General features: G+C 38.5%; 1 protein-coding gene and 1 long non-coding RNA gene across 6 annotated transcripts in view; one reads left to right on the top strand and one right to left on the bottom strand.

Moving 5' to 3' along the window:
* PARD3B (par-3 family cell polarity regulator beta) overlaps window positions 1–23,415 on the top strand; it is a 412,825-nt gene that overhangs the window by 140,386 nt on the left and 249,024 nt on the right. For all 5 annotated transcript variants that reach the window (XM_080400254.1, XM_080400256.1, XM_080400255.1 and 2 more), the window contains one exon: window positions 1,990–2,099. In XM_080400254.1, the coding sequence (XP_080256380.1) occupies window positions 1,990–2,099 (110 nt within the window). The remainder of the gene's footprint in view (window positions 1–1,989; window positions 2,100–23,415) is intronic.
* The window catches only part of LOC308068896, a 39,654-nt gene that overhangs the window by 7,869 nt on the left and 8,370 nt on the right, over window positions 1–23,415 (bottom strand). The gene's annotated exons all lie outside the window — the stretch shown is intronic.

The raw sequence follows: 23,415 nt of genomic DNA, 5'->3' as shown, positions 1-23,415 counted from the left end.
TTGGTCATACATGGAAAAAATATTTTAAGTATTTATTTTAAAGAAGGGAGTAACTTAAGTCCAACACTTTTTGGATTTAGCTTTTATAAACTTTATCAAATGTGGTTAGAGGAGAGAAAAATTTCTCTTTAGCACCATGTGAAGAACAGGAATATTTGAGTGGAGAGATTTGGTTCCTTTTGACCTACTGACACCTTTGGAAAAATCACACAAAATGAACAAATTTTGGTGACCAATTCCTTTCTTAAGAATCTCCTTGTGAAAACATGCATAGCAATTGGTATCAAGATGATAATCACTTGGAGCAAAAAGCAACATTCACCTTTGATTTTTTGATCATTCCCTCAATACCAGGACACAAATTTATCTCACTTTTGCTTTTTATACTGATTCCCTGCATAAGTGGACATAGAAGGGGTAACCTGCATATAGAAACTGTTGCTCACTATGAGGAAGGGTAACAGCATTAGATTCTCTGTTTTTTCCTCAACATCAAGTGCTGGTAACTATAATTAAAGTTGTCCTGAAAGTGGATGTGGTACAGTCACTCCAACTTTGTTATCACCATTCTAATGAGGAAACCGTTGCATGTTCAAACTTCTATTATAACTCCAGTAATTATGATTGCCATCAGTCCCAGCCACTGTAATTAATATTGTAACTGATAGTTATAATGTTATTTTCACTCACAACATTTGAAAAATTATCTTAGACCAGTGTTTGCCTCATTTTTTTTGTTTACCTATGGATAAATTAATTTGGGGGAGGGGGATCATTTTTGTTTAATTTCATTTTGGATAATGTGAGAAGTTCCTTTCTTATATTACTAAAGCTGTTTTCCCTCTTGCCCCACCTGGAAGTTTTGCAGGGAGTGTTTTATAGTATATTATGCTAACTGGATGGCTGTGTTGCTAGAAGCTGCTTTGAGGTTATTCCCAGACAACATGTGAATAGACGTGAGTAGCTGGTGATTCTAATTGGAGATGCCTGCGAGAGGAAGCTGTTTAGTCTACAGCTTCTCTGAAACAAATGCAGCTGCCTACGTCTGTCCCCTGGGAATCCTGGCACTCGGTAGTGGGAGGCAGATCTGGGGTGAATAAAACCTCTTTCCCTTCTCCTCTTTATATCCTTATTTAGGCTGTCTCTGCAGAGCCAGCCCAAGGCATGTTAGAACCTAAATGAAGTTATTGTAGGGAGTTACCCAGTTATCCTTCAGCTGCCTCTGTACCCAAAAGCCTGTGCCTGATCTGTCATTTCTATGCCTTAGGTTGGGATGGCACAGAAGTAATGGTGATGGATAATTGCATCTTGTGAGCTTATGGAAATAAAAATGATGACTGTATATTTATGGTCATGCCATCATATTCAAAATGGTGACATTTCATACAGGTTAAATGTGGGCTTGTATAATAGGTATGGGAGAGGCAAGCAGGGGCTTAGTATGGCTTTTGGACATACACCAGGAGAAAGTAAGGAACAACTGAATATGAGATGGTGAGATCCCAGTTTGGTGGGTTAATGCAGCACAGCACAATGAAAGCTGTCCTTAGTGTGGAGTGAAAGGCTTTAGACCACGTTCTGGTTTAATTAAGCAACACTACCAGTTGTAGAAGCTAACAATAGCAGTCTAGTTCCTCCTGTGTTCACAGTTACTCCTCAGATCAAGCGTATGATTTCCCTGTCAGAACTTGGTGGTACATTTGTGTTTTTTTGAGAAGGTGCCTTTTCTCCTGTTTGTCAGCGCTTTTAACCTAATTTAGCAGCTCACAAATGAAAGTCTGTATGGCAGAGTTTAAAATGTTCTCATTTCTTCAGCGTAGTTAATACCAAATGGCACAGCCCCATCAAATCTAGTAACTTACGAGGTGGGTATTGCCACAGATAAACTTACATTTGAGTGCTGTATGACTCTCTTAGTTAAACTGCATGAAGCTTTACCTTGTGTTCCTGTAGCACTATTGAACCATCACTCTTTATTTTGTCTCTTAGGCACGCCACTTCTAGTACGAAGGAGCAGTGATCCGGCTTTGGGCCCACCTACTGACTTCCACCGAAGTGCTTCTCATCCCAGTGACCACAGTCTCAAGCGTGTTGTGGCAGTAGGTATCATGTAGCTCGCCTACTTATAAAAAGATTAAATTATTTAGAATCTCTGAATGTCAGCTGGGATACATGAGTGTATCAAGCAGAACAGAGCTTTTTCATAGACCTGACGTTTACCTAGAAAGCTCAGGTGGGTCTGCTTCTGCACAACTTTATGCCAAATGAATGCTGGCTTAAATGATGGTGCAGTTGCACCTGTTTGTGAAATTTACACATTTTCCCCTTTAGCTTCCCTATACAGTGTTGCAATTCACTGTCCCCAGTTGTTTAAACCAATCTATTGCTCTTTCATTTCAAAACAAAAGCCACTCAAACGCCCAACATCTTTGTTTAGTGCAAGGGCGATGTTTCAGCCTAGATCACAACTAGTTTATAGCAAGATTCCACAAATGGCTGTATTAGCACATTAGAGAGCAGGAAGAAAGAACTGGCGTTCAGCAGCACATGCTGGAGGTGGGGACCTTTTCAGCTGAAGGTGATGTATTTAAGGCCATACTTCTTTCACATGAACTTGAACTGGAAGTAAATAGAAAGTCAGATGACTTGCATATAAATGGGTCTTGATCTTAACTCTAATTCTGAAGGCCAACACAGGATTTTAGTTGACTGTTCATTGTTTCTCTTTGCATGGCCAAATGTGTGTGCATCTTATTTTACAATGTCTTGTATTATTTGCAATTTTAAAAGTGCTAGTGACTCTCCAAGTACATTATGGTGTTACAGGGAGCTGAACTTTGAAAGTCTTCCATCATCTGTCAGACCTGTTTAAGCTGAGAGGTTTTTCTTGATGCTTGCTGTGAGCAGTTATGTATAAAGGAAATACTGACTTGGTCTGATAAATGAAAATATAAAGAAGAATTCTTGGTTAACAGTGCAGACCTTACTGCCTTTGCAAAGTTAAGAAATGTGTAAAATGAGTATGTCAGTATGTAATGCTGAACTGTCTGGTATTTTATAACCATGAAAATTGAAAAAATAATATGGAAGAATTGGTGAAATTTGTTGCATTTCAGGACGTATTTGGAATGCTTTATTTTTGACCATCAAGGACAGAGAGATAGGTTTTTGTTTTCTTGGATTTTGTTTGTTTGTTTTTAAAATATAATATTAGCAGTGACGTGTGTTTTATGCCATTATATGAGGACTGCAGTTATACTTGGAGGCTAAAACCTCACCATGCTTCACTGACTTGCATCAGTACACAAGAAAACCTCTAGGCTTAAAGGAATTCTCTATGCCTAAAATACAGAGCATCCCTCTGTCAGCTGTAGGGGTAACAGTTAAAGCTGGACAGATAACAGTGGAGAAGGCTGTCAGATTTTTTTAAATGTCATGCAGCGAGGGGAAGGCCCAGAAGGTTGAAAGTTTTTATTGTTAAAGTGAAAATCTGTTACAGCAAGATACATTACACCAGTTCTTATTTTTGCAACACTACCATTTCTAAAACTCTCATCAATCGTACTGAAATATGCTTTGGCATAATGTTTTGGGAAGCATAGAAAGCTTAAATAACATAGGTTAAATTAGGTACAGATTGTTTTAAAACACGGGGAAGAATCAATATCTGACAAATGAAAAAACATGGCACAAACAACTGAGCACTGCATTTCGAATATATCTGTGCTCGTTCACGCAAATCTTAAAGCAATGTTTAGAGAAAATTAATTTGTTCTGTATGTTGCTACTGGAAATTTAAAAGAAATACTGCATTTCCTCTTGTCACAAACACATATTTTTTTCACATTAAACTGCTTCCTTGTAGTCACATGCGAGTAAGAAAAAACAGTGCTGCTGGTAGATGAAATAATTTTCCATGCATATAGTAAAAATTAAGTCTCTGTATTTATGCCACAATTATCTTAGCAGTCATTTTGTAATTGAAACTGACTTCCATAATTAGTTTAATTGTTTTGGCACTTCTGGCATTTTGGTGGTTGGCACGTGTAGAACTGGCAGTTTGACTCTATGTAGAAATACTCTTTTAGTTAGACTGTGTACTGTCTTATACAGTATGTACTGATACACCAGTAGTTGATCAGATCTTTGAGAGGTGATTATCATATAAATCTCTGAAGACAGCACTGATTTGACTCTAGGAAAGTGCAGGACAGACATGCAGTAAGTAATGCATAAAATAAAACAGGAAACATGCAGTAATATAAGAAAAGAACATTACTAGCCAGTTCAGGTGAACCGGATGAACCTGATGGACCATTTGAGTTGTTCACAGTATTTATAGAATCTAAGCATATATTCTGTTTTTAAGGTGATGTCCCATTCATTCAAAGGAAGATTTATTGTTTTCATGCCATACGCTAATTACCAAAACTACAACATCTTTTTGGAGTGACCAGGTAGTTTGAGAATTTGAGCTATTTCATATTTTCTCTGACATTTATTTTGTCTTAGCTGTAGTTTTAGCCTCAGTTAACAAAATACTTCTAGATCAATCAAAAACTGATACTGAAGTCCAGCATCTGTTCTCTCAGACTGGAAGTCATTTAACAGATGGTACAAAATTTGAGTTTCTGTTTTCATCCAAACCTCTCCTTCCTTGTCGTGATAGCTGCCACTGAAAAATTCAGGGAAAAATGGGGATAACAAACATCTGAATTTGTTATTGAAGAAAAGGTATTTGTTAGCAAATTTGTTAGTTTATGAAGGCAACTGTTAAGCTCTTCTGTCTAGTTATAATCACAGAGCCTTGGCCAGAAATGGAAGCTTCCCTCTCTAGCCCTTCAGAGAGAACCTCAGTGAAGCATAAATAGTTTAATGCACATCTCTGAAAAATTTGGTGGCTGTGGCTTTGCTACAGCAATAGCCAAGTGCCGGTCTAGCTGCTTTTTGGCTGTGAATGGCCTCGCTTCAGAAAGTGGGGTTAGTAATGGGCACGAAGCCTTCAGTTGGGGATCTCTCCTGGAGCGAGGCCATGCTGTTTGATTGAGGCGGTCGAAGCCTTTTAGAAGGAGGAAGCCGCCTTTGGCCACGTAACACTTGCTCAACACTTATCCCCAGCTTAGTGAGAGGAGCTACAATTTCAGGTTATCTGCATTAGTTCAGAAGTTCCTAGCTGGATCCCTCTACCCAAGCTCCACTCTGATAAAGATGACATGCAGTAGGGCAGAAAGTCTGAATTGTGAGGTTCTGTTGGTTTAGATTTTTTTGAACTTTCTAGGGAGCAGAATACATTTTGCTCCTTTTGCTCAGTCCAGTTCATCCAGGTAGCAATTGTTAAGGTGTACATAAACCATCTGAACTTTACTTTTTGCTTCTCTCTCTTTTTGCCCAGGGACAGACTTCCCTACTATCTTAAGACTTGGTCTGTCATGCGTTTTGGATGGAGGATTGTGGTCCTATTTAAGTTGTTGGGAGTTTTACATTAATTCTGGTGGGACTAAGGTTTCACCCCTTTTTGTTAACTTACTGATTATTATAGGGATGCTATGTTCTGCATGACTTTCTCTTCTTTTCTTTCATAGTTGCATGTTTCCTGGATAAACACTTAGGTTAACTTGGACTTAATCAATGGGAATGGCTGATTAAATTGCATTTATCCATATTTAAAGATACAATGAGATGCTGGATCAATGGAAGAGCTGCTCCAGTGGCTCAGTACAGCTTCAGTTTTTACCTAGATGTGACTTGAAATTGACTGTATTTTATGCATTGTGGACATATAATTTGCAATTTCAGATAAGGTTAATATATAATCAGAGCACTTTTATGTTTCAAGCCCTTGTTAAAAAGGGATGAAACCTCCTCTGGTTCTTCTGGCCGTTAATTGTGTTTGTAATGTATTAGCCTTTCTGATTTAGTGCCTGCAGATTAGCATAACGTGAGTGTGTGTAAGGATGCAGCACCGTGATTTGTCCCTTTTAGATACTATTTTGTGTACATAAGTAAACATAAAAATATACTACAATCAGAGCTTTGCTTTAAGATTATCAGTAGTATTTCAAATCAGTAGATTTCAAAATGCATGAGTATTGTAAGATAAAGGCAGAAATATTACTTCCTTTAATAGGCTACTTAAAAGCAGGGCAGGGAAAGTAATTTTTGACACAGTGATGGAATGATTCTGTAGAGTCTATAACTTGGGCTGATCCAGCAGGTTTCCACTAAGGCTTAAGCTAGGAGACTGCACTACTATGAGAGTTGTATTTGTCTGGATGATTTTAGAAGTTGGAATTTTTGTCCAGTATGTTTACTCACCCTGACTAGGTCAGGTAGTTTTAGTTTCTGGTCCTTTTGCATGTGTTAGAATTTCAAGATGAAGGTCGCCCATAGTTATGCCATAGAATCAAAGAATGGTTTGGGTTGGAAGGGACCTTTAAAGGTCATCTAATCCAACCCTTTTACAATAAGCAGGGACATCTTCAACTAGATCAGGTTGCTCAAAGCCCCATGCAACCTGACCTTGAATGTTTCCAGGCATGGGGCAGCTAACTATCTCTCTGGGCCACCTGTTTCAATCTTTGACCACCCTCATGGTAAAATTTTTTTTCCTTGTACCTAGTCTGAATCTACCCTTTTTTAGTTTAAAACCATTACCCTTTAGCGTATCACAATAGACCCTGCTAAAAAAAGTCTTGTTGCCACTTTCTTATAAGTTCTCTTTCTAGGAGGTGGGCTATGAGAAGGACACCAGATATTGGGAGACATGCAGTAATTCTTCAGGAACTAGCAGTGCCGGAAGGATGGTGCACTTCTAATGCTTTAAATCCAGTGCTTCTTGGCATATAATGATTAGACAACAAATAAAGTAGAGATGAAAACACATCTTGGATGTTACAATGTGTGTTGCAGGGAAGAGGCAAGACTGCTCCCCTGAGGTGGAGTGGTTTCGGACTGTCACTCAGAAAGGCAAGGTATTTAAATTCTGGAAGGTGTTTATCTTTTTATAGTAAAAGTTTTCCTATTTAGCTCTCGCTCTTGAAATACTTCTGTGTGGAACTGTACAGAAAATCTGGGGAGATTGAAAAGAATCTTCTGTCATTCAAGTGGGGAGTTCCAAACAGTTTGAGTTTTTTAGAAGGGGATTCTGATGTGGGTGAATCCACTTTTAAAACAACTACTGTGTGTCTGTTTACACTGTGGAACATATATAGAACACTCCTAATCAGTGCAGGAGCATGTCAGTGTATTGCTTTTGATGTCTGATTAGATGATCATAGGGACATCTGCAGTGAGTTAGTTTTGAAGTTGTTGGTTTGAGACACTGCAGGAACCAGAGCTGTGTGGCAGTCTTACACCATGAAAAACTGCTGCTTTTAAAGAACCTTTTATAAATCCAATGATGCAGCTAGCTGAGGGCTGTCAAATTAACAAAAGCCATTCCTTCTTGATTCTTTCTGTTGCTTTTCAACCCTGCACAGCTTTTTTTTTTTTTTTTTTTCTTCCCCTTTCCTTGTGCTGTGGCATTCTGTGTCAGAAAGAAATTGCTTTATATTGTAGAGGAAAAACTAAGAAGTGTAAATGAAATATTTGTAATACTTCAGAATACTGAATTGATTATCTGAAGAAGGGCAGAAGGGCCCTCTGGTAATTTCCTCTTTTGAGGGTACAAAGAGGTACAGGGCGGGAGGTGGAGTGGGGGAGCCCTCTTTGTGTTCCTTGCACAGCCTACTTTTCAGAAAAAGTGCATTGTTTAAGATGAGTAGTGGATGTAATTTACACATTTTTGAGAAGGACAAGTAGATGTTTTGTGATTTATTTCAGTAAGAGCTAATAGTGAATGTTCCACGATGGTAATAATAGTTATAAATTACCAGTAAAAATGGAACAGTTGGTAAAAGAAATTATTTTTTCTAAAGCCTGTTTCCAGTGAGAGGAGTGCAGGCTTTCTACTGGCTATTCATGAGAAAAAGTATCTGTTATGAAAACCATCAAAGTTCTCCATCATTCTTGGAACTTATGTTAGTAGGGGGCTGGGTTTAGTTTCCTCTTCAAAAGAAGTTTTGGGGCTTGGCTGTCATTTTGAAGACATCTGATTGTTTATAAACCTTCCTCCTTTGTGTAGTGAGGTAGATGTGATTGCAGGTGATGGAAGATGGCTGAGAGACTTAAACTCTTTCTTTTTCCCACGTGGCCTATCTTACAAAGAATGTGGAAAAATTGTAGGGTGGAAATAAGAACTGCTGACAAAAAAAAAAAGTAAAAAAGGTCATGCTTTCAATGCTGTTGACACATCTTTTGGGTCCTACAAAATACCGTATACCATCTGGAGTAGCTTTTAGCAGGCAGCTTACGCAACAGGCTCATGGCACTGAAATTGGAACGAAACGTTAGCGAGTTACTCGTATGTCTGACAGTCAAAAGTGGAAGATGGCAGTCAACATGGCTCATGCATATCATTTACTGTCAAGCTCTAGAAACCTTTAGCTAAAACAAAATCAGTTCTGAGTGTCCTGCTGAAGTGCTTACTACTAAATAAATAGCATTTCCCATAAACATTGCAATCCAGTGGACAACGGGGAATAGTGGCAGGGAATTGGCACTTCCTTAGACCCAAATATTGCTGTGACATTAGGAAAAAACTCATCTCAGCTTTTTTTTTTTTTTTTTAATGTATCGTCTTGCAGTGCACTGATGTATGAGACTGCTCTTGTTCTGGTTAATATTTCTGTGTCTCTGAAAGGGAGATCTGTAGCTTTGTTTCTCTTACAGGGTTGACAGTTACACACACCCAAAGGAGGTGTGATCGGTGGGGTTTCTTTTTTGTTGTTGGTTTGTTTTTTTGGTTTGGTTTGGTATTTTTAGGAGAAGCCCCTTAGACACTAAATTAACCCATCCCATTGGAGACACCTTATCTTGGGGATTTGTTCTCCTGTGTAGCTGGTGTCTTGGCTAATCAGAATTTATGGGTTTTTGAGTTGTGATAACAACATAGCGCTCTTTGAAATGTGCACATTCAGTTTTTCTTTTATAGCAGCAGGTCCTGATTTACTCCATACCAATGAAGCATTTTCATACAATGACAACTGGAATGAAGGGAGGAATATTTTAGTGCTTCTGTGTACTATGTGCTTGTGGTGTTGCCGGTTTTTGGCATGTAGCTAGGAATAATAAAGTGAGACCACTGTGAATATAGACTAAAATGGTTAAGGGTGATTCAAAATCTTGAATCTCACACAACAAACATCTCGGCTTTGATTTTTGTCAGTAATTGCAATGGCTTCTTCTCGTCTGTCAGTCTAATATGACCTTTTGTCATAACCCAGGCAGCAGAACTTCGCTGAAATACCTTTAAATAAAATCTAATAAATAAACAATTTAGTAAATAACTAAATCTTCAGTTAAAAAGGAAGTGATTAGACTCTAGAACAACTGAGTTGGTGCAAGAGCAAATTGTTGTCACTGTCTGTACTATGAGGGATAATAATTGTTTGTGAGGCACCCTGTTATTCTGGTCCTGAGCACCCAAGGATGGACATACTTGTGATCTGATCTGGCAGAGTTATTCTTATGATGTATTTCAGATTGGGAAGAAGCATATTTGTCAGTTCAGATTTTTATACATCCCAAACAGTATTATAACAAAGAAAAACAACAACAACAAACTAAAAGCTTTGGCCCCCACAAGAGATCTTTTAGGAACAGTTACTTCCATAAGATTTTTGATATTTTTTTTCTTGACAATCAAATTGAGTAGTGGCTTGTGCTTTTTTTAAATTATTTTTCTATTTTTAAAGTACTAGAAACAGTAAGTTGTGCTTTTAATTCATCTTGGTTTAAGCCATGGTTTAATGTAGGTTTCAATTAGAACATATGGATTCTCAATCTCCTCTTTACAATTCAAGTAAAACAGTTCCTTTGCATCAGTCCCAAGGGATGCTCATATTACCATCATTACTGTATTTGAACTGCACCATGTAACGTGACTGGGCTGAGGACATATCACGGTATCTTAGAGTTAGCAGAATTGCTCTCCATGTTGGCATTCACTCTGCTGTCTAGTTAACAGCTGGCTTAGAGTCACATGAACTTGGACCTAACAGTGGTGCATCTGAGATCATTATACATTTAACACCTGTGGAGATAAATCGGCCTTCTCCCATTTCCTTTCTTCTGCTTTTTGGCAATTACAGAGTACAATCAATTCCACGGTGTATCTGTCAGTTTTAAAGAAACCCCTTCTTTTCAGCTGGCCTCATGTCAGTCTAAGAAATGTGGTGAAGGGTCCTCACACCTGGAGTTAACTTCCACCCCCACACCTCCCTTTCTGTAATGATCTGCATAAATCTTTCTGTCCTTCAAGCAGCAGAATGGGAATCAAACAAATATATTTTGAGGTAAAGTAAGTTCTGTAAGCAGCACTACTGAGCAAGGGACAGTTATTCTTCATCACCTCATCTTTTGACACTTTCTGTAAGAGCCCAAATGAATTCTGTTTCTGATACAGAAGAGGCATATTCCAAGGGGAATTTTATAAAACACTTCTATGAGAAGTTGCAAGCATGTTAAGAGGAGGAGAGGCCAGGGAACAAAAATCCACAGATCAAATGGATTTTAAGTCACAAAGAAGAAGAAAAAAATCTATTTATCATCAGGAAGAAAGATATCCCCTTCAATTTTTATTTTTTTTTTTAAGTAGCCAAAGTATGGATGTTTCATCTTATAAATAAAGTCTGTGAAATGCTGCAGTTCTTGGTGATGAATCTGTTTGTTTCTCAGAAGTTCCTGTAGTGATACTCTTATTTAGCCAAAGAATTAGTGTCTTAACTGTATTTTTGGTTTAAAAGAACATAGGAATGTTTTCCTCAGATCTGTGAGGCATCCATCATAGGCATCAGATGTTTCTGTGTGTTTAGAGGAATGAAGCTGGGTTAATTAGCATTAATAATATACAACTGTGGGCTGGCTTCAGGGGCCGTGGGTTGGGCGATGTAGATAAGGCACAGCTGTGGCTGGTTAAGTGAAGTGGTTGAGAGCCAATGAAGAGAGAGCAGAGGGGGGAAGAAGCAAGAGAAGAGGGAACACATGCCCTGGATGAGGTAAGAGAGGAGAAGGCAGCAGAAGGACTGGTATGAGATGGTAAAAGACCTTGTTGCAGCTTGATAGTTTGGAGAGTGCTGCGACATGTGTGCTTCTGCAAAGATGTGCTTTTTCTTAATTAACAGTATTGGTGAAAATTCTGTGACCCAAAGACCAGCTATGAGACCAGTGTGGCTAACATACGCTATGCAGCTAAGTGCATCCACGTTTTCTTGATGCCCAGTACCTGCCACCTTGGATGCTTTAAGATTTCCATTTGAGAGCATGAGTTCAGTTATGGTGTATATCTGAGGGAAGAATAGTCTACAAAAGTTACCCTGAAAATACTGATGACTGAAGTGATATGCAATATAGTGGTAGGAACAGCTAGAATCAGAAAGTTTTGCTCCTTGTGGACAAAATGCAAAAGACTATATTAAGCTTATATTACAAGTCTCCCTTGAGCTCCTACCGGGGAGGCTCAGAGGAGTAGAAAGAGTCATAATGGGCTAGAAGAGTTTTTACACAGTACTTTTATTATATAGAAATTGCCCTGTGAACTTCTAAATAGCAGAATTAACTCTTGGAATAAAAGAAGTTGGTTTCACTTCAGCCTTCAGGCCATCCTGTCCATCCTTGATTTCCTGTGGTTAAGCATGGGAAAATGCTCCATCCTGTCATGCAGGAGAGAAGGGGGGTTGTCTGGATCACTGTCCTTGGGTAGATCCAAACATTCCTAGCCAGAATCCTTCAAGATGGATACTCTTAAGTACTTGACTAATGGTGAAATTGCTAGTCTAGTTATGCATCAGAGATTTTCTTTTGAGCATTGTTTTTCTCTTTAAGCGCATCAGAACATAGCAAGAAATTGTCAACAGTAGAAGTACTTTTAGGTTGGGGATTACCGTGTTAATAACAAGAAAGCTATCCTTGGGTTTACAAAACACTGAACAAAATGACTGCTTAATGCCCAGCTGTGATTTTCTGCCTTTTTACCTTTCAATGTCTATTTTGTGTACTTGTCACTTTCAAATGGCTGTTTTGAGAGGCACGTTGATGATGCTATTGTGTTAATGTCATCAATCATGGAAACACTGATATTACCAGGTGAAGTTAGTTCATTAGAATCAGATGCATGCACTCATAAATAATTTTTTTTTAAGTATGGCACTGTGCCAACAGATTATAACACTTTTGGGAAATTAATCTGCTGCCAATTATATGTATTTATAATACTGTACAAGTGTATAAAACATGAAATTATTGATGTTAGTTCTGTTAAAATTACTTTTCTATACTGTTTGATGCCAGTTACCTATTAAGTACAGGTCTAACATGCAGATTCTAGGTTTATAGTGATATAATTTTTGTTCAAATGATTCAATATTTAGAATTTGTTACTTATTATTATATATTCATGTGATTATGATCATGACTACCACAAATACTTCTTTTTTTTATTTATTTAGTTAGTAAGATTACTTCAGGTCTAGCTTTCTGTTCCACTGCTGCTAGTATTTCATTCTGTAACAACTAAGTGTGCGCTTTTAGGGCTGGTTGGCAGCTCTGTTTAGCTTGCACTGCAAGAATCAAATGAGAAAATACTCTTTGATATATACAATTTATAACTGGTTTATTACACTTTTAAAGTAGTTGAAGTCATCAATCTAGGCTTTTGATAAATGTGTATTAAGTAAAATGGTACAAATTAAAGTTGGAAAGCAAGTTCCTTAGCACTCACCAGCTCTTAAGGGGAAAAAAAGTAAAAATTAAAGCAGAAGACAGAAAAATGTTTCTGCTTTGAGCCTACCATAAACTGTTTATAGTGAGAAAGCATTACAAAGTAATGCTACCTGCTTGTTGGCATATATAGCATATATGTTTGTGTGGTGCCCTTTGCTAACAACGTGTTTTAAGAGAATTGAGATTGCCTCAGATAGGTTGTTGTGAAAAGAATGGGAAATATACTAGAATTCACAGACAATGAAAGGTTGTCTGTGCAAAGGAGTCTGAGAACACAACTCACTAGAGAGTAAAATTTATTTTCCAGCAGCGTTGAAATCTGAGAAGGGCTCAGCTACCTGGGCACCTACCACGGAGTCTTACTGATGCTGCTGGGATCAGACCCTTCACCCTCTCTAACCTCCCTCTTAAATAGGACCATATTTAGTTACTTGTCCTGCCATGAGATTTGGGCTTTTTTGAATTGAGGAACGGGGAGCCAGTTTGTAGGCTCGGAGTCTTCCTGGCCATTGGGCCATTTCCCCTGCCACAGGGAGTCCTCCTTGCCCCTGCACCCCCTGCCCTGTTCCTGCTGGGACCCAGGGTTCCCGGAGGCAGGCTGGCCCTGACACCCGGGGCCCTTCTGACTGCCTCATGGCTTTTCAGCTGCTGGCCAGCCTCTGCTCCCGGTCTGCAGGACTGTGCCATGGGTGGCCCTCCGGGCTGGTGGCCAGGCAGGTGGCTCCAGTGCCACTGGGCTGGCAGGGGTCACCCTGCGGGGTCCCGCTGCCAGGGTGGCTCCCCTCCTTCTGTCCAGCCCATGGTAGGCTGCAGGCAGGGCAAGTCTTGTGTAGACTCAGCTGTGTTCGGCACTGTATTTTTTTTTAATTTGGACTTTAAGCAGCTTCAAGCCAAATAAGAAATGCCAGCCAACAGAATTGTGGGGAGTCATACTGATAATTTTCCCTTGCTTTTGGAGACAGACTTGACTGTACACTGCAACTGGGGAACAGGAGGCTCCCGTTAAGGAAGAAAAATAGTGTCAGGAGTGTTCAGCCTCCAGTCCAATATATTTTTCCTGCTGCAGCTTGCACTTCTGGCTTCATTATAGCTTGCTCTCATAAGTCGTCATCTCTGTCTCAAGGCTGTTGTGCTTTCCAATGTAAAGCAGATTGATGCTGGCACATTTTTTCTATTTTAATTTTACAAAGTTGTCACACTGAAACTGCCTCATACTGGAAGTGCTTTGAAGTGAAGAGATAAACAAAGAGCTAAAATAAAATTAAAAAGGAGCACAAACAACATTTCATCTTGGTTTGTCTTTTTTTAAAAATAAGCTGAATGGATGTAGTACCCTTGTGCCACTGTAGTAAGTCTGCAAACATTAGCTGATCAATCTAAATTGAGTTAGTGTATATGCAGCAAGCAGAAACAGGTGAAAATTAGGTTATCTGTGCCCAACTCTTTCTATTTGCTATGAACAGTGAGATATAAACTAGTTTTTAGACCTGATTCGTTTTGTTTATTTTCAGAGAGGGGCAGAAGCAGAACATGTGCTATATCTACCGTAGTTATTAAACCAAGAAACTAAAAGTCACTAGCTCAATTGTGACATTTGCAGATAAAGGTAGAAACCCCTGCTATAAATAAATCTGAAGTGAATCCAGGAGGAAAAACAGCAGCAGTCCTTGGTACATTTCAGTTTTATCTCTATGAAAAACAAAACCCCCATGAATTTTCTGTCCTTTTCACTAACAAAAAAAGAAGCCATTGTCTCTGCTGGTGTTAGAAATGCCAACCACTCTATAATCTGAAGTATGATTTATAACTTCACTTTTTTGGATTTATGGGCTCCTGAAAATTTTCCAGTGAAGACAGTAATCTAGATAGTCACAGTTACTTTTTATGAAGTTCTAAAAGTAGCCTAGGAATTTAGAGGGCTGTTGGCCACAAATTGAAGCCACTGGCTGCAGCAATAAAATAAAAAAAACACCACCAGCAAATATAGTCTCACTATTACAGTTCTTGGGTGCACAGTTACTATTAATCTTCATTTAAAAGGGGAATGAGAAGTCTTTGTCCCTAGACCAGATTTGAAAACATGTAATATGTTTTTATACCCCTATAGAAGTCTTTTGTCCATATTTATGCACCTCTCCTTACTGGTGAGAAGCGGCGATTGCAGGTGATTTCTCCTAAGTGACAGAATGAAGTCCTTCCCTGAGATTGCAGTCTTACCAGTGCAGTGGTGGCTTGTATTCCTCTTTCCCAGCAGAAAGGTAATTGCCATTGCCTTTTTTCCTGGGCCCAGAAGTATCACCACCACTGCAGAGTGTAATACCCAGGAGACCTGTGGGCTTCCAGTCCTGTTGTTAATCCAACTTGGAACTATTTGCTCATAGATCCCAGCATTTATTTTCAAGCTAGTACCTCAACTGTGTCCTGAATTGTGTTGTAGGGCTCTAAAAATCGATCCAAATGCAGAACTGGAAATCCAGTGTTGTCTTTTCTACTAGTTTGAACAGGCTCATGAGCAGTAGTCTTGACATACTGGCATCTTAAAACTTCTGTGCCTGTTCAGGCTAAGAGTCAAAGGATCATTTTAACAGAGACAGCTAATGCTTTCTTTGGCAGAAGTTGTCACTCATGTTTACCAGATAATTATGTTAAAAAATAATTAGTTCACAGAATATTAACAGTTTCTGCCCTCTCTGCAAGCCAGTTGAGAACCTGACAAAAATCATTCCCCAGTGCTATTTGCCAGAGCCCTAAACTCCTCTGAACTGCCTTTGCCTTTTCCTTAGAGGAGGGGCTTGTGAGAAGAGTGTTTTGCTGTTAGGTGTTCTGGCATTTACATCACCATCAGTGATCAAATGTGCCTGTTCTGCCTTCAAGAGGGGCTGTGAGGATGGATGAAATATACTCTGAAGTGTTCAGGTTCTTTCCATCAGGCCAAACTTCAAGGTCTACTACTGTTTCTGTGTCATCTCTCACTTCAAAGGTATCTGCCCTTTGACTTTTATGTTGAGCTGTTATTGTTAGGGCCCCTTTGGGTTGCCTGAGGCTATCGGATGTCCAAATAGCCATAACAACAGAAATAATATTTGCTTTCATATGATAAACAGTTCCTGTTTGATTGTTGCAAAGATGTAAGGCAGCTCAAGCTCGAGAAAAAAAATATAGAAAAAAACCCTGTTCAAACTTTATTTTGGCTTGCATTCAGGTCCTTGGATTCTTATGGATCCTTACCGATGTGTTTTCCAGACTTGATGGTGCTTGTAGCTGTTGGAATTGGATACAACCATGGGGATTCTTGCACAAAGGAAACAAATTTTCAGGCCAGATCAAGTGTAACTGTCCCTGAAGCTGTTCTGCTTGGGCTCCCATTTAAGTTCAAGTGAAGGTTTGCTAACTAAACTTGTTGCTATTGAAATTTTATAACCATTTAAACAGGAAAGGGTTATTTGCTGAGAGAGGTTACATCAGATTGAAAAGCCTCATCTCTGTTCCTTTTAGAACCTGGACTCCTTTTGTGCTCGCAACACTGTGCTGTAGGCAGTTCATGCTTGAGGGAAACGAACTGTTCAGACTGGGTTTTGAGTTGGAGTTCAGTTCCCCAGGCCCCTGTATTTGTGATCTCCAGGCTTGATCGCGCCATTACCATTGTGCAGGGGTGAACGTGTACTGGGGAAGCTCTGAGTAGCTTAAAATGCAGCAGTGCGTTGGCTGAGCAATGCAGATCAGTATTCTCCTGTTATTCCACCAGGTTTTTTTCATGTATCCAGTACTACTTATTAAAATATTAAGCCTGATTCAGTGTGCTTTTTTGTTGAAGTTTAAAGCCCCGCATGAGATTATGCAAAGATACTTGAAAAAATGCCATTCCCTCCATGATCTCTTCTACTGGGAGCTACTTTTGTCTAGGATGTATTGCTTGTGCCTGCAGGATGTACCAGCTTTCTGGGGTCCTAGACTATTAAGCTCATTTTCAGAAGAAAGCAGTGAATGCTTCCTTTGGTAGCTTTTGAATTTGGTAAAGCTTATCTCTGAACGAGAGACCTTTCTTTAGAAAGTCTACCTTGTTCTTTCCTTCACAAAGTAACTCATTGAAGCTATTTATTTCTAACTTTTCTTTCTGGAAGAAAAGATAATGTCTTTACTTTTGATTACCTAGAACACATTACAGTGATGTGGAGCCATTAAATATGCAGATTAGTAGTACTTAATATAAGAAAGACGCAAGCAAAGTCTAGCAGCTTGCAGTGCTTTGGATTTTTATAATGCAGTTATAAAGTCTTCAGCAAAAGCTTTGGTATGTGATGCTATAAGAAACTTCATTGTAAAAAATATTTATAAAATTGCTTTTCTAAATAATAAATTTCAGTGAACTTGGCATAGGTAATCTTGTTTTCTTAGAGTCAGACAGAAAAAAAATGTACAAAATACAACCCACCCACTTACACCCAGTATGCTGCTGGTCTTCCAGCATTTCTGGTTGTGGGGTATTTCTAATTATAGTCAGACCTGGATAATTCATGTTGGGTTTATTCATAAGTAATATTATTTGAAATATTTAGCTGGTAAATAAAACTGCACTGTGCTTCATATCTAAGCATATTGTACTGAAGTTTTAAAGCTTAAATAATTCACATACATAAAAACTGTGTCAACTTACTATTAAGGTCGCTCAAATTTTCTGTCAACACATTTCTTAAAATCAAGGAAATTGTAAGTTAGGGAAATGCTAGTGTTTAAATCAACCTTGTTTCACATGCCTTAGCTCAGAAACGTCTTACAGTACATGGATATACTGAACTTGGCACTCCTTCATGCATTTGTCACGTTCTTCACTTGCTGTCACAAGCATGGTCTTCACTGACCTTGGCCCTCTGAGGTACCCAGAAAAAATAACAGAACTGTAAAAATGAGGGAATCTGAAGAAGGTGGTTTTACAGTTTGGGAGGGGTGAACTGCAGCAGAGATGTATTCTAGGAAGTCGGGGAGAGGTTTGCACAGTCCTGTAACTTGCACAAAGTTTGGTTGGTGTTTTTGTGTATTTTTTGTGGGTTTGGTTTGGGTTTCTGTGGGGGTTGGTTGGTTGGTTTTTAAATAGGATACTTCTGCTTTACATGTAAAACAGACCTGTTAGCCTTGCTGCTTCCAAGAGCACCTTCGTTGTGTTGCCACTGGGTTAGCTTATGAAACAGCTTTTCATTAGTTTGCTTCACTTTTTTCTCGTTTGTACCATTGTCTGAGATAAACTGACTCAAAATGAGCAACAATGAGCAAACAGCTCAGTCCAAGGCAGTTATGGAGTGAAATGCTAATTGGATACTTTCCTTAAAGTGAACCATAATAAATTGACAATGTTGGAGATAGCGGTGCAGCTGAAACTAGGGGTTTGTAAAGCCAAGCTTTCAGTTTTCCAGTCTTGCTGAACACGATCAAACTGCTTCTGAGTATTAAAAGAGTATGTTAATTTTTACAGTTTCTTAGCCTAAAAAGAAGAAAGAAAGCAGTGCCTTTTTGTATCTACTCAAAATGTTTCTAAAAATCATCAGAATTTAATAGAATACTGAAGTGAAAGCTGCGTATCTGTAAACGTGAGCAACATCCTTGTGTCTCACTGGGTTAATTATCGTGTGGAGTACTTTTGTTACTTGCTGGAGTGCTCTGATGTGATTTGCTTTGGTCAAGACCTAACTGTGAAAGGAAGTAGTAGTTAAGTATTGAGTTGACACATACTAAAAGTAGTTTGGGACTTTTACTTTGCTATTTGGTGCCATACTTTTGGTTTCTAAGTTCTGAGGAACTGGAAACGAGGGAACTATTTTGTCGCAGCTGTGCAGTTTCTGTGCATATCTGAAACCAGCTTGAGCATCCTCTGTGGAGAGGTTAGGGAAATGATGGAGCTACCTTAAGGCGTGTGAGGAGACAGATTAGCTATTTTTTTCCACTTTGTGGCAAACACTTCTATACTAAACATGCCTCTGAGATACTTTGTTTCTAGGAAATCATTGATATAGGTGAGAATGTTTATTTTAAGACAGGAATAAAAAAAACTAATTGGGAACTTCTTCTGGAAGACCTTTTAATTACCAACACTTCTCGTAGCACACTTTTCTCCTGTTTTTCTCAAAAGCAAAGAAAGAGGCATTGAATAGAAACAGACTGTTTGTCCAGGAACACGTGCAAGAATAGGAGGATTGATAACTCACGCTGGTTTTTGGTTTTCAGAGACTTACTTGTTTGTATCACGTGTTGTGCTCACCTGAGCAACTGCAAAGTGTTCTCTGACCTTTGTTCTTGCAATTAAAGATGCTGCTATTAGTCAACTATAGTGCAATTAAGTCCAACTGTAACCTTTATTTCTGTCAATAAATGTAGCTTCGTAGTGTGAAAATGAAGTTACCCGTGTGATTGCCTGTGCTTGTTTTCTTTGCATGATTTTAAAAAAAATCATGGTTGTGAGAGTTCTAACTGTATAAGATTGTCCCCCTCATAGTCAGATCAGTAGGTAAAAGTGTGCTTGTTATAATATCCTGAGCTTAATTCATCTATATGGCTTTATTATTGCTGTTCTATTTTATTCCAAATGAATATGTTGTTACATCTTTGCTTAAGACATTTTTTTCACCCCGCTTTTTCAACCATGTGATAAATCCTGTTTTCTTTTGCTGCAATTTTTAGTGCTGTCAAATTATTTACTAACCAGTGCTGTTATTTCAAGATGTAGTTAATTATTAACATGAAACCAGATCATTTTATGAAAGGTTATTTTCTGATGACTTTTAAAAATCCTCAGAGAGGTTGAAAATACCATTATGATTCAGAAGGATTTGTTGGAAATAACAATATATTCTCAGGTGATCCATCTCTAGTTTAAATTGCGTGCTAGGTTTAAGATAAGCCAGTGATAGTAATGTCTTGGCTCACAGAAGTCAATTCAGGTTTATTAATAATATCTACACACAAATTCAGGGTAACACTGTGTCTGTACTTCCAGATCCTAAAATAAGGTTTTGTATACAGCTCAACAGAATTAAAATGCTACACAGTTGCATTAATTTCCGTTGAGAATTGGGATCAAGATCAAGGGGTTTATGTAGGCATGTGTTTTCTTCCATTTGGATGCAGGCAACTCAATTCCTTGAAGAGATTCAGGCAGCATTTTAACCCTTATTTACTCGTTTGATGCTGTCTGGCTTGAGATGTTCTCATGGTCCCTTAGAAACATCTTCAAGACTGATGGCCTGTTTTTCCTCTGGCAAGTTCTTTTTAGAGTTAGGTTTAAAGTATGCCAACAGAGAAAATTAATAGGAATATCTCTAGTCAAATAGGGGCCTGGCAGCACTGATTTGTGTTGGTTTTTTTCTTAGGCCACCATGATGGCTCCCTGGCCATAGTATTGGGGAGGTTTTGTTGAGAATGGAGGTTAGCAGTTTGGTTTGTAGAGTGCCCAGAGCCAAGGAGAGAGTAGGATTTCTAAGAGAAGTAATTCCTTCCTGTACTGAGATATGTTGTAAGACCTCCATAGATCTTTGTGACCGGGTATGATTTTGGAAGAACTTCACCTACAACTTTTTATTTATTTTTTTATATATATATACACACACACACATACATAAACACATACATATATTTATATAGATAAAAAACTTCTTTTGAGGATTTAACATCTCATAAAGTATGGAGAAAGTGGTTAAATATTAAATGTCTGCAGGATGATGCTCATACTGTTTACCAATAAGCCCCTTAGGCTGAAGCAAGCTGGTAAGTCTTTCATTAACTTAATGCCTGAATCTTCTGAAAAGTAAATAAATTTGTATCCCACAAAGTTAACGGGGAATACTTAACTCCCAGCAGGAACGAAAGTGCCTTTAATCTAAACAGGCAATGTTATTTTTAGTACCTTGTGTTCAAGGGCTGCATTCCAAACAGAGGAAGCTACACTATTCACAAACTGTGGTTCCCTGAGACATTGTGGAAGCGTCTTGGGAAAACACTGAATGAGTGAGTCTCTAAGAGCATTCAAGTCCTTGTCATGCTGTAGATTGGGTTTCTCTTGGGACGCTGATCTTCAATTTACGGGAAGATTTCTGATTTTGTGGATTGTGGTGGGCATGTTTTCCACCTCAGCTTTTTAGCAAAGCATTTCCTCTGTAACCTTTTACGTTCATGTTTAGTCTTTATCCTGCCAAACGGTGCAACAGCAGCTGCATTTCAATACCTCTTGACTGCACCATATTTTCAAGAAATTAATTCTCGTCTTGGCCTGTGTATTGTGCAGATGCGCCTGTGCATACTGGTCTATAGGAAATGACAGAGCTGTTCTACAAGGATTTAGTCAAAGCTAAAATATTCATCCAACTGCACCATTTGTCTTGCACTCACTCCCCTTTATGCATTCTTCAGGCTCCAGCATTACTTGCACGTATAGAGGCACATTCTGATTGTTGTCTCTAGTTCTGCACTGAGAATGTTCTAAATATTCATAATGTTATGTATATATCATGCTAGGTGGCTGTGTATTATTAGAAATCCTGGGCTTTAAGCACACTGTCATCCATTGTTCAGTAAACACAATTACATTGCCCTATCTTTCATCTCTTCTCTAATGAATCCATGCTAATTGATTAATCAGTGCTGTTGCTTCACTGTGATAATCCCATATGAGGAATAGTAGTAACATAACTGGCAATTACTAACAGAAGTTGTACACTGAGGAAAACATAATGTTATCCACCGTAAGTGGCAAAGCCAGACCAGGAGGAATGGAGCCGTGCCTTGGCCAGGGCTGTGTCCCATGGCACGGTGCGCTCTGCTGGGCCTGATTCTGGGGTGGGCTTTGGGTGGGAGTGTGATCCACTGATTAACTGGTACAGGGGATATCTCAGGCTATCACCGATTAGTGGTGTGTTACAAAAAGGCATGTCTGAGAAGATGTGGGCAATGTGATCAGCCGTATCTTTTTCAGTTTCATCTGGTGTTGGTTACCGAAGTGACTGTCTTCTTGACTTAAATATGGCTATGATAGTGACTTCTAAAGTGAGACAAAGAGCATTCTTATACCATTACAGAATCTTACTGATGTTACTGTTTAATTTCCAAAGCAATGAGTAGAGATTTCTGATCTAAGACAGTCCAATTGGTTCTTGAAGGTTCTGAGCGGTGCTTAGCAGGCCGATGGATGGTAAGGACTTGATTTTCCTTGCTGTTACAGAATCAACAGAACTATTGGGTTCCTGTTGACCAACCTGTCTTGAGGCATAACATTATATGCTCCGTTCATAAGGACAGTTAGTAACAAAATACAATCTTCAGTGAAGTCCCTTTTTTTAACTTTGAAATTGGGTATGGTTTGTAAATTTTGGAAACCATTGTTCACTTGCACTGTCATGGTGGTGAAGGCATACATAATTTTCATTTGGATGAAAAAGCTAGCTAAATTCAGTGATAAAGGCTGAAGTATCATTTCTGCGTTCAGCTTTTAGATAATAATGCATTCTTCAGAAGCCTTTCAAACAATATTGAGGGCATATCGGTGTAGCAAAAGCAGAAGATTTTGATTTGCTAGTGCAATTATGTATGTAAAGTTTGGGCGGCTTTCCGTTTCTTGTTTTCTGTATTGTGCATTACTGGTTTAGTTTGTGTTTTGTTTTGGTTTTGGTGTGGTTTGTGGGTTTTTTTAAGTGTTCAGAATTAATTTTACGTGGTGAATAAAATTAGAATTCTATTTCTGAGGGAAATAGCATTATACATAAGACTTAGGTGATCACTAGGTGATACTTCTCTGAAACCACTGTAGTCTACATCAGGATAATTTCTTCACAGATATTTTGTTTACTTTTAAAAGGAATACAACCAGTTCCTCTCAACACAAATAAAAAAGGAGTCAAAATACAGATTTGTAGTTTGCAAATCTCTTGTAAAAGATTCTGTGAACTAAAGATATTGGGAGGCTTAAAAAAAATGAGTCAAGGTAGGGAAGATAATGCTGCTGTTCTCTTGGTCTCAGAAAATTCAGTAGATTTTCTCGTAGAAATACAAATTTCTTTCCTATTTTGTGCAGTATTAATTGGCCAATGCTAGTTTCCAACCAAGAGGAGGGATTAGTGTGCATTTGTAGAGCTAATACTAGTGCACTTTTTGAATGATGCTTGTTGCCATGGGAATGCTTACAAATAATTTATGTACTAACTCACATGTCCAAAGGTTGTGCGCTTTCTTTGAACACAGATTTTTGTCTCCCAAGTGCAGAAGTGGTACAGAAGAAAGCATAAGTTTTAGCTTGGAAACATGCTTATTCACTACCTTGCATTGCTAATAGCACTGGTAAATGTTCTCTGTAAATAGAAGACCACCTATGGATTTCTAGACAGTACATTTAGCAATAGTTCTTAAAATATAATTAAAATACTTGCAAGGTAAATAAATTATGAATATTAATATCCTAGCAGAATCTCAGGATCTATATATGTGAACTCTTAACACCTAAGCACAAGAGTAGCCATGCTTCAGGTCAGGCAGAATAATTTTAAATGCTCTTAGCATGGATGAGCTCTAATTAATAATCTTGCTGAGACGCAAATAATATTGGCTCAGGCACACTGACCT

This window comes from Falco punctatus (genome assembly GCF_963210335.1).
Source record: "Falco punctatus genome assembly, chromosome: 8".
In the NCBI taxonomy this organism is placed as follows: domain Eukaryota; kingdom Metazoa; phylum Chordata; class Aves; order Falconiformes; family Falconidae; genus Falco; species Falco punctatus.
Note: the sequence above shows the minus strand (reverse complement) of the source record. Positions and strands in the feature narration are given on the sequence as shown.